Source organism: Bactrocera neohumeralis, chromosome 2 (genome assembly GCF_024586455.1).
Source record: "Bactrocera neohumeralis isolate Rockhampton chromosome 2, APGP_CSIRO_Bneo_wtdbg2-racon-allhic-juicebox.fasta_v2, whole genome shotgun sequence".
In the NCBI taxonomy this organism is placed as follows: Eukaryota; Metazoa; Arthropoda; class Insecta; order Diptera; family Tephritidae; genus Bactrocera; species Bactrocera neohumeralis.
This window is the reverse complement of record NC_065919.1, coordinates 82,961,689-82,978,107: the sequence shown is the minus strand read 5'-3', so window position 1 is coordinate 82,978,107 and position 16,419 is coordinate 82,961,689. Positions and strand designations below refer to the sequence as shown.

The 16,419-nt window shown below is 37.9% G+C and overlaps 1 protein-coding gene across 1 annotated transcript; it reads right to left on the bottom strand.

Annotated features, from left to right (window-relative positions):
- Nucleotides 1-717: 717 nt before the first annotated feature.
- On the bottom strand, nucleotides 718-16,014 carry LOC126764887 (uncharacterized). Its single transcript, XM_050482584.1, has 3 exons — nucleotides 15,369-16,014; nucleotides 14,193-15,290; nucleotides 718-819 (listed from the first exon to the last, which is right to left on the bottom strand). The coding sequence occupies exons 1-3, from the start codon at nucleotides 15,996-15,998 to the stop codon at nucleotides 718-720; spliced, it is 1,830 nt and encodes a 609-aa protein (XP_050338541.1). The 5' UTR covers nucleotides 15,999-16,014.
- Nucleotides 16,015-16,419: the final 405 nt, after the last annotated feature.

Genomic DNA, 16,419 nt, shown 5'->3' with positions numbered 1-16,419 from the left:
ATGTGGCATGTTGCACGTGGGTGTGTGTGTATTTGTGTTGTGTGGCATTGTGCGGTTGCATGTGTGCTCATCTTAAGTCGCCTTTATGTGATTGCTGTTTCGTACGTCTGTTGGTGATTAAAGTGGATGCGCAATTTAAATTAATTGCCAGTCTTAAAGCGACTAAGTTGCACGCAAGCACACATACATACATACATACATGCGCACACATGTGTGTTCACTCAAATTATTATGTATTTGAAGAGGCTGAAAGCAGCGACATGCGTTTGAATTATAACTTATACTGTTGTTGTTTTTGTAGTTATTGTTATAGTTGTTTTTGTTGTTATAAAGTATGCTGTTGTTGTAGTTATCGTTGATGTTTTGTTTTAGTTATTATTTTTGTTTTTGTAGTGCTTCTTGTTGCAACATGTGTTGTTGTTTTTGTTGTTATTATTGTTGTTGTCTGTTGCATGTTGCTGCGTGCTGCTGATCCATGGCTGTTGATGGAGCGACAAGCATTTTATTGCCGGCTGCTCATTTCAACGAGCCGATTGCGGCAGTGCGGCCGAGTTATCGACGCGGTGAGTGAGCGACAAGCCGGTGCGTGGGGAGTGTGAGGTGCAAATCAGTTTATTGCATTTTTATAAATGCATGCATGTTGTTGCCATTTCATTTCTATTCAGTTGTTGTTGTTGTTGTTTTTGTTTCGCTTTGAAGCTGCCAGTCAGCGCTGGCTCACTGCTGGGGAGCGGCGTTGCTTTGGATTTGAAATTCATGCTGCTGCCCCTGCTGCTGTTGTTGTTGCTGTTGCTGCGCCAAGCAAATTACATTTGTCGCCTGGCGTGTTTGCGTTCGTGTTGATGCGTTCGTGGCAGCACATGTGTGGCATGTGGCATGTGGCTTCCACATAAATTCGCTACACGCACATGCGTGTGTTGTTGTTGTTGTTGCTCGCTTGTTGATTAAATTATGTCAGCGTTGATTTGCGCTCTTGGGTGCGCACGCGTGTAAATCCTGTCGCTGCGGCACGTTGATGCCAGTCATTCGTTCGTTCGTTTGGTGATAATTGCCACTTTAATTCCTTGAACATGGTCTTAATGTGCAACATACAGTTAATCGCAAGCTTAAGAACTTCCACAATCAGGTTTTCATGTGTTTTTCTGTGTGTGTTGCTATTGTTGTAAATTCATTCAGAAAATACACGTAATGCGTGTGAAAGCAAATTTGAGGGGTTGGTACGAGGATCCCGTGGATAAACACTGTTTGTTTGATGACAGCTCTGCAGCTCGAATTATTTTCTACAGTATTAGATTAAAGAAGTCGCACGACAGAGAATCGTCTTGTCTGAGACATCGTTTGGTATCGAAATTCTTGGAGAGGTCCTTCCCGATCCTGACGGAGCTTCTGGTATTGCTCAACGTCGGTTTACACAGAAGAATTTCAGTGAGTTTTGGATTTTTCGGTTTCGTCTCACGATGTAGAGCCATTCGGTAGATTGTTGGACGTCATATGCATAAAGCCATGTCTCGCATATTTGCTCAGGAGTCTATTTTAAAGGCGATAATAAAGATTTGATTTAAAATACTTGAATATGTATTTTACTTTGTCAGTTTTTATCAAATTTGATCAGATATAAAATAGATCCCGAGCTCAGCGCACAACTACCTAGTACGAATACTATTCATCATCTTCTTCTTCTTTGACACTACAACCGTGGGTCGGTCTGGGCTCAGAACAGAAAAGTTCGCCAGATGCCTTTATTCTTTGCCAGGTTGTATATCCCAAGTGCAAACAGGTCGCAATGGAGTTGATTCTTCCATTGGATGCGCCATTGCTTCGGTTCACCTATGAGTCTCTGGTCGAAGCAGCTTTTCGCTGAAGCATCCTCTTCAATGCGAACGACAAGGCCTAAGCAGCGCATTCGTTGGATTTTTAAGCCGCTGAACTAACCCATGTCGCCGTAGAGCTCATACAGTTCGTGGTTCCATCTACTTCGATATATATCGCTTACGCAGGCAGCTCTAAAGATTTTGCAAAAAAAACAGTTCTCTTCAAACGTTTCAAGTGCTTTCTTATTCGGTTTGTCATCGTCCATGTTTCTGCGCCTCACGGGATTAATTACAGACTTATTGAGTGTAATTAAGGTTATTGGTGAAATTTATTTATTTCATTTGCTGTGGTCATCAACGTTTGGGAAGGTCATTATCCGAGGTTTTTGTGTTCCTTTCATTGGAATTACCTTTTGATCCGAAACCCGCCGGCACATCTTCAGCTGGGGTGACAGTTTCAAAACATACGACGGCTTACAGCCACACCTGCTGGTGGACTGACGCTACAACTTTGTTGAGCACTTACACCAATTACCTCGTAGTGGCTCCATCAATACTCCACCGTAGCCGTGACTTCGAGACCCACACGGGTTGGTTATCGGATCTGATTCAAAGTTATTCACGATGTTCAGGGTGTTAGGCGTGAACACAGGGATTGAGTATGGTAGCTGAACTATGGCTGGATGCCCAGAGAAACTACCACATCCCTGTCCGAAGACTCAGCATAGTTTTATATGACGAGCTCCAGCGAAATAGGTGCTGCTAAGTAGTAACGGTTCAATTTTAAAACTATTGTAAATTTTTTCTCGATGTAGCACCATAAAATTTTTATAATAAAGCAGGTGACCGGAGTGGGGCTGACATATCGAGAAGACTGCAGGAAATGTCTAGGGAAACCTCATTGGCAAGACTACGCTCTAGGCATCTGGGGTCCACACGGTATGATACACTGGAAGAGGTATCTTTAGTGAGGCCACAGGGTCTGTTGAAATACTAAATGATGACTACTCCTCATGGACCTAGTAACTAAACTCCATCTGGTATCGCAAAAGGATCTTAAGTAAACTTTGCGTGGCTCATTGGCCTACCAGACTAATTTAACCTGGTACCATAAAACTTGCCATTGGTAAGTTTAGCAGGTTAGCTGAAGAACATCTTACTTTGTCTTCCAAGATCCACATATGGAATAAAACATTCTCATTCTCATAGCAAAATCTGCTAAAAGTGTATTGATTATTACTCTTACATGTCAATAAATAATAGAATGAAGCTTGCCAAACCGATCCTAGCCAACGACAGCTGAATACCAATCAAGAATTTCGCTATCCTTAGCATCATCCTTCACCGCGCAGGATCTCAACTTCAGTTAATTTTAAAATTTTGCGCTTTACGTCGCAAATCCTTTAACACAGCCATATGATTGCACTGGCTTTTAATGGACTTTTACCGAAATCCGACTTGAGCTGTTTGCAGGCAACATCCTAAATCGTCTGCTAGCTCAGACTCATTTTTAGCGTTTTGCAGCAACAGTTGCAGACGTGCAACGCCGTCGTCCAACAAACTGACAACCGTACAAACAAATATTTTCATACCTTGCCTTCTATGTATGTGTGTTATATATACGTGTGCGTGTGTATGTGTGTAGTTGGAGGTAAACTTGCCATCGTGATTAGGTTTGTGCGCCCCAGAGCAATTTCAGCGGCAACTGACGACAAGCGTCCACTCGTCGCACAGCAGATTCGTGCCAATGTGGCAGTTGCACGAATATGAGTGTGTGCCCCCAACAACGCTCTGCAACACAATTGCAATAGCACGCTCACACACACAGCCAGGGGCGCGCGCTCACCCCCTTGATGTATAACTTTTTGTTAGAGTCACGTATTTTCCAGGTAATTTACGTTAGCGAAAATGTACCGTTTTTTCGCCGCTGCTGCCCCACATCCACAACTGTTATTTTTGTATGCGCCACGCGTGAGTTCATGTGTGTGTGTGTGTGTTGGTGCCCAAATAACACGGTCCGAATGCATTTTCTGCGTTTTTGCTTTAATATTTTCCGTGTTTTCTCCTCACTTGTATCTTTTAGTTGCACTACAACAATTTCTCGCGTCCTTTTATGTTAGGCGCTGATCGCATATGTTTGTGTGTGTGTGCACTCTGTCCGTTTGTCTTATACACCAGCAGCCTGTCGCTGTGGAAATATGAAACTGCTACGTGACTCTGATAGTTTGTTGTACTCTCTTGGATTACTGGCAATTTTGTTGTTGTTGTATTTTTTATTTTATTTACTTTTTGTTTTGGCGAATTCTTCCATCGCTCAGAAAAATGTTTGCTGTGTTTGCAATTTATGGCTGCAGGTTCGTGCTGCTGTATAAAATGAGACGAAATGATATGTAACAAAATATTGAAGAAGAAAAGTTGAAAATCAAAAAAAAAAAAAAAAATAACGGATATTTATGCGACCGTTGCAACAGACACTTGTGCACTTTAAACGAAGCTTCAGCAGTTTTCACGGCAAATTTGAAATTCTCTTCTGAAATTTATTATGCGTTCCAATTCGTGAAATGTTGGCGGCAATTTAAGAACGTCTTCGCTTTTATTTTATGTGTGAAATTTGCTATAAATATTCATACGTGTGCCCAGAAGAAAGTTAGTAAAGAAGAATGGAGTAGCAGAATATTTGCCGACTTTTTTTTCAACACGTTTCTGGTTTCAATCATAATTTCAGATTAATAAATTGGATTAGAAGATATTGGCAGTAGAGTAGCTAAATAATGATAAAAGGGGGTTTAACCATTTAGTGGCAAATTTCAAACAGTAACCAATTTATTTATGGAAACCTATTAAGCTTTCAGCTCTAATAATGTTATGGATAGTTGACAAGACATCCCTCAACAGACAATAAGGACAAAAGTAAACCATAATATACCTGCAAGTTACAAAAAACTTTTTTTTGTGAATTTTCTCTCTGCAGAAGCATTGTATTCAATAAAAAAATAAAAAAAAAACTATTTATGAAATTTATATTTAATTTTAATAATTGCCGATTCATTGGAAAATTTGAATACTTTTGATGCCTGACCTGTCTGGCGGTGAGGAAGATTTTAATGATTCTATTAAAAACACAATTTTCTTATTGTTATAGAAGAATGTAGGTAACGTTCAAAATATTGTTAAATATATTATTAATTTTTGACAAGATGGCATCTTTCCGAAAAAAGCAGGCTTTTTTGAAAACAACACCACAGTGTGGCTTAATAGAAATTATTTTCAAAAAACATATTTCTTCTATCACTATCTGAAAAATATGTCCACGGAGGTGGTGGAAAATTTCAAGTCGATTGGTGCAATGTTTCGGAGAAATTTTCCAAACCAAAACACGAAAACAGTTTCAGAGCCAACTACAGGAACATAAACAAGTAAGGAAGAGCTAAGTTCGGCTACAACCGAACATTTTATACTCTTGCAACTTGAAAGAATCAAGGCCAGTGAAATACTTTAAGCTGTAAAACCATTCATATAGAGTAAAGTCAGCCGGCTGTTCGAAAATCCTGATATTAGGTATATAGGGGCCAGGCTAAGTTTTCGCTCAAAGTTAGCTATTTTTGGCACAATGATATACTGTTATAAATAAAACACGCTAGCTCATTTTCGTTGACATAACTCATATATTGACCGATATATGCGGTACAAAGTCACTCCGAAGTTCGAAAATTTTTATATTAGGTATATGGTGGCTAAGAGAAGTATTGGTCTGATTCAACCCGTTTTTGATATACAGACATACCATTATTAGGGAAGGATTATCCCTTAATTTCACATATTTATATCACACATTGACCCACATTTTCGATCAAAAGTCAACTATTGCTCAAGATGGTGTTTTGCCAAATATTAGAGCTGTACTTTTACCAAAGAAAACTGGGAAAAAAGCATAAATTTCTATCTCAGAGTCTTACTATTAACATATTATCTAAGGAAAAAAAATATATATGTATATCACACATTGACCCACATTTTCGATCCAAAGTAAAATTTAGGTACCGGAGTCTAAATATTCGGTTCCTAGGGGCTTGAACAGTTTTTATTGGTTTTTAACAATTTTTGGTCACAAGATGGCACACACTAAAGGTATTATTTATGCAAAGTTTTAATTTGTTATTTCAATACTTTCTTGATTTGTGTACTGGAAACTGAACGAATCAAGTTGAATTTAAAATTGTGCTATAAGGGAAGTAGGCGTGGTTGTAGTGCGATTTCGCCCATTTTCACAATGTGACAAGAAAATATTAAAAGAAAGCCATGAACTAAATTTTGTAGAAATCGGTTGGTCGGGTCTCGGACGGGTGGGATTTCACCAAAAAATGGGCGGTGCCACGCCTATCGTCCAATTTTCACCCCGTTTCGATAGAGCTCCTTCGTACCATTTTGGTGGTAAAATTTAATGTCTCTGCCGTATTTACTTATTGATTTATCGCGCTTTTAGTAGTTTTTAACTGTACCGTTATATGGTGAGTGAGCAAGGTTATCTTCCGATTTCATCCATTTTCACACTGTTGGTAGAAGTTCTTGTAGGATTTGTACTTAGCAGATATGTGCATTAAACTTGTGAGGTGGCGGGGCCACGCCCACTTTTTCAAAAAATTTTGACCACAGATGCCTCTTGCTACTGCGATCCTCTGTACCAAATTACAACTTTATATCTTAATTTAGTGCTTAGTTATGGCACTTGTGGGCGTGGCAGTAGTCCGATTATGCTCATCGACGAACTCGGACATCAAGAAACCCACATACCAAGATTAATCGAGATATCTAAATTTTTACTCAAGTTACAGCTTGCACGGACGGATGAACGGCCAGACAGACAGTTAACCGGATTTCAACTTTTCTCGTCATCCTGGTCATTTATATATATATAACCCTATATCTATCTCGCTTAGTTTTAGGTGATACGTACAACCGTTAGATGAACAAAACTATAATCTTCTATAGTAACTGATTGCAAGAGTATAAAAATTCTTGCAAATACGTTTATGCAAGTACATATATCTGAAACTATATGCCACTCAACTTCAAATTACCAAGAATATTTTCAAATATATGTACATTCGATATAAAATATACAATTCATACTATTTCAATGTATTACATTTGATGTATTGAAATTCATCATATATGGTATATGCATACAATCCCATAAAATACTTCTCAGATTTTCTTAGAAATCCAGATACCAAAATTTACCAATTTCATTAAAGGGAATAAAATAAATAATATCAGTAAACATTGAGAAAATATTTGGTTTCATGGGAGAAAAACTTTTGGTTGCATAAAGCCGACGTTTGGGTTTGACGGAGAGAACTAGTAGTAACTAGAGTATGGCCATTCTGTATTCCTTTCAAACTTTTTGCTTCCAGTTAATTTATTTTTACTATTCTCTGTCTGATCTCGATGGTTTTTTATAAAATTATGATAATCACCTAGGCCTTCAGGCGGCCCATTATGAAATCATCGGCACTAAAATCCTCTATTTCTATTATGTCCTCTCTGAACCACCCTGTATTTATCATGAAATGCAAAAAGTTTTATCTGCACAACCTCTAAAACATCGTCAAGAAGCACTCGACCGGTAGTTCCAATTCTTTTCCTATGCGTTACATTCGCATAAAAGATGTTTTAACATATACAATTCTTCTTTTCTTCTACTTTCTGACAGCTTCTAAAATGGTCATTATGTTGTGTTCCTAGTCTGCTGGCATTTCTGCTAATCAGGCAGTGACTTGTTATCACTACTAATAGAGGTCATACTTTTGAATTTAAATATTCGACTCTAGGGATCTACACGTTGATCAAATTATGGTTTAACTCCACGGAGATTCAGCTATATTTATAATAAGTTTTTCAATTAAAAATTTACAAGTAGCCAGAATGATATAAATTCGCACTTTTTTAATTGTAGAATGGTGTCTGCTCTACATATGTTACCTTGTTTATTTACTTAACAATTACAAAGAATATCACTATGTCCTGGAACCAATTGCAGGTTTATCGTGAAATGAAATGATAAATCCACTAATAGATCAAAGCATACTTTCACCATCTTTGACGAAATCCTAAAATATTGTAGTGATTTCAAAGAACTTTGGCTGTCTGTATATAATGTACATATAAAGAATAAGCACCTTATTTGTCAGAACAAGAAGGTTTTCTCTAATTGCTGTGATCTCCGATGTGTTCTGCTTTACGGACGGCGATTCTGGTATCCAATTTTGCTTAGTGGGCATCACCTTCGACTCGATTATATAGTTTTGACCCATCCGTATAAAAGCTTATCACTATGTCCCTGTTCCCTTCAACTCTATTCTACTCTTCTCTGGAATGGAAGACTATTTTGAACACTTAAAATTAATCCAAATAATATATTAAATATATTATCCAACTGATCCAAAAAGAGCTGCATTGATCTCCGGATGTCTATCAGCATGTTTGTCGCAATCGTGTTATACCTTGCCAAGCGTCCACATACCGAATATGATGCGGGTAGGGGTGCTTTGCTACAAAAAATATTGTAAAAATTGTACCTGGATGTTGACCAGTGCGTGTTAAGCACATTGGATGTTCATAGATCGAGGACAAGGACATCGAACAAGCGACTTGCTTAGCGTCGTCTGAAATTGTGGTGGGCTTTGCAGTTTCTATTCTGACCTGGTGCTCATTCAAGTCTAATATGGAAAAAGCTTGAAGCTGTTGCCAATGAAGTAATGCACTTCTTGACTAGTTTTGACTTGTATTAGAGCTACCAGAGTGAATGCACGCTTCTCTGAAGAAAAAAGAAGACCGCTTACCTATAAAATTTCCAAGAACTTATATTAATATGTTTCCTGCAGACGTTACTGCCCTACTTATGTACTACTTTTGAGCTCTTAGTGTACGATTTATAGTATATTCCTCCAAATTTGTATTAAGAAGTACATCCCTCTCCAATATTATGTCAAATATTTCTAAAAAAAAAACTTTCAATATCCAAATAGTTTATAAGAATAATATCCACCGACAGCAAATGAACATTTTTAGCAAAACAAAGTACGCCACAATTCACGCCAAATTCCATTTGAGAGTTCTGTTTTCCTTTCGCACAATCGAAACGTCACCATCAACAAATTGAAATTGTTTTACAAGACGAACGGACAGTCGAACGGACGGACGGAGGTACGAAGGACGCCAGCGCGATAGTCAATGCGAAAGTTTACCAGAAAAGAGTAAATAATTTGCGAAAAGTTTTAGCGATTTCCAAGTTGCAAATTTGTCGTCAACTCATCTCGCACTTACGTCCTTCCTTGAGCCGCGCACCGCCTTGCATTGTCATGCGAGTTCGCGCAGTACATTTTTCATGCCGCGCTAAGTGGCAAGGCAAAAGGGAAACGTTTAAGCGCTGACTGGGTCATTGTGAAAGCGGAAACTTTCGACGAAAAGCGACTTGCAGTGCGAACTGCAACACGAACTGAAAACGGAAGTGTAGCCAACTAACGCAGGTTATTGAGTTGATGGCATTGCTACGGCGGCGAAAAGTGGATTCGGCATGCGAAACTGAGAAAATTAAAAGCGTTGCGAACACACTCCCTGCCACTCCAACAAAGGTGAGTGAGGCGCGCCAAAAGTGAGAAGAGTTCTCATTTCGTGGGTGGCGTGCAAAAAAACTTTTACGCCGTCCATTGACATTACATTTTACCGTAACATTGATAGTCATTCCTTTGGGCTTTGCTTCGTAACAGTCAGACTCGGTGAAATTTTGCACTTTCTGCACAACTTTTCCGCTTCTTCTGTCACTTTTTTTTGGAGAAATTTGGAATTTAGCAGCAGAAAGTTTTGCAATTTACCTGGCTTTCTTCGGAAAAACGCTAAAAATGTTTTGCCATTTTCCTTTTAGTACCTTTTTATTCGTTTTACTACACCTTGCTTTTCTGCTTTATAAGAAGCAGAGCTTTGCCTCAGTTAGTTTTGCCACCAAGTCCCTCTGTGGGTTCGCCTTTTATCTCGTGCCGTAGTCTCTGTTTAATATACATTACTAACACATAAATGCTTGTAGCGGGTTGTTAGATATATCCTTGATTTTTTTAATAAGTAGTAAAACATTATTTTACAGAATTGTTTAGTTCAAGTCTAAGTCTATTTAAGTCTCTTTAGTCTTCTAAGAAAAGTTTTCAGAAGGTCCCCATATTCTATTCTTATATTTCAATTGTAACTCCATATGTAACCGTCAACTCTCTCTAATCAGCCACTTATTCCAGTCCGATAACAAGTTATAGTCACAGTGATCAAAACTCCATAATATACCTCCATAAACCACTGTCTTCATAAATCAGAGTTTCTAATTCCGCAATTTCTGAAGTTGCTTTCTTTCACTTTTAAACCACATATCACTGGAGAAAAGATCAAAGTTTAATATTTTTTTCATTTCCGATGTATTTTTATAGTTCCAGAACTCATTTCTCTTAAGAAAGCGTCCGAAAAATGCTTCCAAGTACCTACAAGATCTTCTCTTCTTCTTCTTCTACATTCTAAATTTTAAATATTTATTGAATTTTCTTGATTTCAAGATTCAAATATATTAAAATTTCGGGATAACTTGAACTTTGGATACCATGACGAAGTTTGGTTGATACGATTCGATTAGATACCCTGACGAAGTTCGGTCCGATGCATTTTTATAGACCTAGAACTCATTTATCTTAAGAACGCGTCCGAAAAGTTTTATTGGTGTTGAGGCTGTCCAAGTTCTTACAAGACCATCTCCTCTTCTTCTTACACATTCTAGATCTCAAATATTTCTCGGATTCTCTTAATTTCAGGGCTGAATACCATGGCGAAGTTGGGTAAAAAGAAGTCTAAAGTGAAGTACAACAAATTTACTTCTCTCGGAACTTATTCATTGAACTTTGACAGCTCTTCATTAACAGCTGTTAGCTGACAGTTACAGTGTTGCATTTATGGTACAATCACTGTCTTATCGAATCGTCTTCGTACGACCTGTGTACATGCTTGTACGAGTATGGTACAGTTTTCTTTTCTTACTGAGATTGTTGCAGCTGTTTTGTGTTGTGTTGCATGCAACTTATGTAACAACAAAGTTTAACGTCTGTCCAGTGCTTGTAAAAATTTCTCGACTCTTCTGCTGTCACTATATTGACACAACAACACCTAAATGGATTACATTGTAAACTTGTGTATTTTCTATTATAAACACATTTGTCAGCGGAGCGCATGGAGACTGAGCGGCCACCGCGGTCGCCACAATGTGGCACAAAGCAACGTGTGTCGGTTAAGCGAGTGTAAATACATACACATATATGCATACACTTTTACTTATATACATATATACTTTTTTGTCACAATGTATGTATGCTTTTCTTCATTCTGCCAGACATTATTGTACTTGTAAGGTCGCATCCCCTTGGCATTATAGCGCACAAACATTTAAGTTGTTAATGCTGTTTTTTTTTTTAGAAATTTTGTACTTGTTTTTGTGTTGTGTGTTTGCTTGACACCTTTCGGTGGTGTCCTTTGTGGCTTTTTAAGCAGATTTACCGTTTTTCAATCTTCTGTCGTAAAGTTTTTGACAAGTTTCTTAAGACTTTGGGGATTATGGTCAGGCTGAGTTCAAATCTTTGGAGAGAGCAGCGTAAGGTCAACTAAACTTCTTACTTCCGAAAATAAATATATGAGATTATACGAAAATTTAATATTTTGCTGGAAATTGCAGTAAAAAGCTTAGAGCTTTCATAGTTTTTGTTAAAAAAAGGTGCTTTTCTTAAGCTTTTAACTGTATGAGGAATATGTTGTTTGAAAAAATTAACTTCAGTGGAACTTTTAATGCGGACTGATTGTTACACCGCTGCCAGTTGCTTGTTCGAACGTCTCTATTCGAGGCAATTAGCTTTAATTAAATTCGTTTGAGATGTGGCGCCACATATATGTAAAAAGTGATTATAACGTTTATTAACAAATGTTGTTTATAATTAAGTTACAATTAATTGAAAATGAATGAATGAATTAAAGAATAGAAAAATATTGATCAGCTGCGTTTGCCAACTTCTTCGCTAACTGTCTTCACCAACTGTATTTTGCCAACTGTCGCTACTTCTTGAGAAGTGAAGTTGGTTGCTGCTTGCCAGCCTCACGCAGGGTGTTGCCAACATTACATTCGGTCATCCTGCTCGTCATCTGTCTCAGATGACAAATCTTCATCAACTTCGATATGTGTCCAGAGCTTCATATTATCAACACTAGTGGATGTAACCTTCGGTCCCATAAAATCTGCTGCTTTTTCGACAGAGTACCTCCCATTGCGTTTGATTTCAATGACTTTATAAGGTCCATTAAATTTGTTCGATAACTTTTTATTTGAAAACTGAGTTACTTTTATTGCGACCAAATCGCCTTTTTGGTATTCTGTACTGCGTTTTCGTTTTTTGTCAAAATTTCTTTTATACGCTTCTTGAGCTTTCTGAATATTTGCTCTGCATTCTTCTCTCATTGTACGACGATCTTCTTGGAATACCTCCAACAATTCTTCTTGGAGTAGTTTTATAATGTCACTAGACATTTCGCTTTTCATCTTTACTCCAAACATAATTTCGTAGGGTGTAAATTTTGTTGAGGAGTGAACGTGCGCGTTTATAGCTTTTTGTACCATAGCTGCATACTGGTACCACTTAGCTGGATCATTAGCCGACAACTTAGACAACATAGAAAGAATTACTCTATTGACTCTTTCGATTTGCCCATTGCCTCTAGGAACACCTGTTGTTATTTTTATATGCTCAATTTTATTTTCGTTACAAAATTCTTTAAATAAATTCGACAAAAATGCTGCGCCTTTATCGCTGATAATACGTTGCGGGTTTCCAAAAATGGTGACCCATGTACTCAAATGCTTTATTACCTCTTGAGTGTCCGTTGTTTTGGTCGGAAATAGCCAAACGAATTTAGAAAAACCATCAACTATTGCGAAAATATACTTATAGTTCTTCGACGTAGAATCCAAGATACCCAAATGATCGACATGGATAGTTGCCAGTGGGTAGTCACCCTTATCTATGCAATGTAAAAATTCTTCCTGCCTTCCTGCTTTGCGATTGTGTACTATGCACTCAACGCAGTTTGATATGTGCTGCTTCACCTTCTTTTCTAAATGTGCTATGAAAAAATCTTGTTGGATCGCGTGCATCGTCTTCTGCGAGTTCATATGACCAAAATTGTGTACGTTTCGTATAATTTCTTTCTCCATATTTCTCGGTACTACCAATAGCTCTTGACCCTTCCATTGTTTATATAACACTCCGTTTTTCATTACGTAATCTGCGTATGGTTTATCGTCGAGAATTGCAGTTATCGCTTTTAGATGCTCATCATTTTGTTGCGCCTTCTGAATTTGTACTTGTATCTGCGATGTAACAACCATAACCGGATAACGACTTAAGCTGTCAACGTGCTTCATTCTCTCTCCTGATCGATGTTCAATATTAAAGTGGAAATCTTGTAGATACATAAGCCACTGAACCACTTCTCGGGGTACATCTTTTTTCGTCACAGTCTGCTTAAATGCCGAACAATCGGTTACTAAGTCAAATTGAATTCCCATTAAATAGTGACGCAACCTCTTCGTTGCCAAGTACGCAGCTTTCACTTCGAGAAAGTCACTATGTACCTTTCTTCTTGAGGTGAGGTCTTTCGACTCCAATAAAATACGGGATGCCACTTTCCTTCGTGCTCTTGTACTAATGTCGCACCAAACCCATACTTCGACGCATCTACATGAAGTTGAGTTTTAGCATTCTGCTTAAAAATTTTCAAAACAGGCTCTTGCGTAAGAGCTGACTTCAAATCAAGTATTGCTTTTTGCTGCGATGGACCAATCTGAAATTCTGCTTCTTTCTTCAGTAACTGTGTTAATGGCCTAGCTATGATGGCATAATTTTGAACAAACTTCCTAAAATATCCCGTCAAACCTAAGAAAGCTTGAACGCCTCTGATATTTTTAGGCACAATAAAATTTTTAACAGCTTTAATTTTATCTCTTCCAGGCCATACACTACCATTATGAATTTCATGACCCAAAAAACTAATTTTATCTTTTGGAAACATGCATTTGGACCATTTTATTTCTAAACCGAAACTTTGCGCCTTCTGCAGAACCATTTTTACATTCTTCAAACATTCGTCCGCTGTCTGTCCGAAAACAACAATATCGTCTACATATAACTCCATGATACCGTCGTTTATCATCTGCCGAAAAATATAGTTTACGTACCGCATGAACACAGCTGGCGAGTTACAAAATCCAAACGGTGCCTTAGCAAATTCAAATAAACCTTCTCTAGTTACAAATGCTGTATATTTCTGACTACTTTCTTCAATCGGCACGTGAAAGAACCCGTTTTTGAGGTCCATAACCGTAAAGAATTTCGCTGATTGCATCTTCTCTACCAATTCGCCGATGATTGGAACAGGGAAACGATCTTTTAACACAGCAGCATTTAGTTTACGATAGTCTATGCAAACACGATAACTTCCATCTTTTTTCCTTGCAAGAACAACTTTACTGGCTATGTTTGCGTTGGATTCATGAACTATACCAAGTTTTAACCACTCGTCCACTTGACTCTTGACAACGTCACGCTCTGCTGCAGATAATCGGGTCGGACTTTCATTGAAATTAATAAAATCGTCTTTTGGTATTATTTTCAGCTGAATAGGATGTTCAATCGAACTAACTACAGGATTGTATTCATTAATTAATTTATTAACATCATTTCTATATTGAGGCGGAACATCAATTTCTGGCACCTTTTCTATAATATTGTATACGCATTTTAATTCGACCTCTTCTTGTACATTTGTCTTATCGGAGAAAAAATATCCCTTAGCATTAAACTCTAATTGGAAACGCTGAATGAAATCATATCCGACAATAACTTCGTTGTTTATTTTATGATCAGCTACGACAAGAAATGAATGCTCAGTTTTTATATTATCAACTTCAACTTTTAACGATAACGCACCTTTCGCCGCAATCGCAACATTTCCCAAACCATACAATTTCGCAAAACTTTTTTGTAGGCTGTGATTGCCAAAATTTTTTTCATAAACACATTGCTGCATAAGTGACACATCTGCACCTGTGTCTATCAAACATGATATGTACTTGTTGCTAATTCGCATTTGCTTTTTTCGTTTATCACTTGTTAGCATGTTCACCGTTCTCTTCTGATATTCACAATTTTTTGCGATATGACCATTGCCGTTGCATTTAAAGCATTTTGTTTCTGCCTTACATTCTGCACGTATGTGTGTAGATGACCCACAATTGAAACAATGTCTACTTACTGCGCGATTTTCGCCCTCATCGTCTTTAACATTTTGCGCAAGCTTCGTGTAGTTTCGCTTTTGTACTGCGCTGCTGCTGCTCTTGTAACTCATTTGCTGTATAATCCCGAAACGCTCTTTTAGTTCTTTAAATGTCTTAGAACTATACAATGGATATTTCAGATCTTCACGCACCTTAATTCCGTCCACAATGTATCGAATAACTACTTCGTCTTCTATCGACCCCAGTGCTGCCAGCTTCCTCATTTGCAGAATATATTCGTAAAAGTTCTCGTCGTTTTTCTTTTGCCTTTGCATTAACTTCTGATGTATGTCAGCACTGTTGAACTTTATGTCGAATTCCTCTTTGAGCGCTTCGCACAAAGAATCGAAGTTCGAAACACTCACTGTTTCTAGGAACAGTTTTGCCGTTCCTCTCATTTTATTCCTCGCATTTACATATTTCTGCTTTTCGGTAAGCTCATATGCGTCAGCATTCTCGTTGAAGTTTTCCAACCACTTTCCAATAGGAATTGTCACGCCATCGTATTCTGGAACAATTTTTTCGAATTGGTCGACTGACACGTTTTTGCCTGAGTTCAGCATTTTTAATAGCTCTACCAGATCGCTTGAATTTATTCCACTATCACACACGTTCGAGTTCTGATTTTCGACTTTTTCCTCTGTTTTCTCCATTTCGATCAACTTTAATGAAAATGTGTTCTCTGTATCAACTTTTACCAACTCTGGATCAACTTTTTCAGCTTCAAATAGATTTTTTCCTGCTACTTCCTTCTTCTTTTTGCTCGATCTGCATACAGGCATCGTTCTTACAACTTATCCGTTCATTGGTTGAGCTTGAACGACTGAACGTTTGAGCGGTTTTTAGGTTGAGCCCCCATGTAAAAAGTGATTATAATGTTTATTAACAAATGTTGTTTATAATTAAGTTACAATTAATTGAAAATGAATGAATGAATTAAAGAATAGAAAAATATTGATCAGCTGCGTTTGCCAACTTCTTCGCTAACTGTCTTCACCAACTGTATTTTGCCAACTGTGTTCGGCAACTGTATTCGCCAACTGTCGCTACTTCTTGAGATGTGAAGTTGGTTGCTGCTTGCCAGCCTCACGCAGGGTGTTGCCAACATTACATATATGGAATCTGTTTTCCGTGGTTACGGATTTAATCTCACGTCCGCTTGTAGACTATTTCACAAACCACACTGACAATCCAACACAACAC

Bases quoted from the DNA above. Each gene is read 5' to 3' on its own strand.
- LOC126764887 (XM_050482584.1), bottom strand. From the start codon at position 15,998: ATGCCTGTATGCAGATCGAGCAAAAAGAAGAAGGAAGTAGCAGGAAAA. The intron at 15,291-15,368 runs GTGCGTGAAGAT...GGGATTATACAG, and splicing joins ACATTGTGGACGGAATTAAG to CAAATGAGTTACAAGAGCAG. The intron at 820-14,192 runs GTAACTAGAGAA...CAAACACGCCAG, and splicing joins GTCAGAAATATACAGCATTT to GCGACAAATGTAATTTGCTT.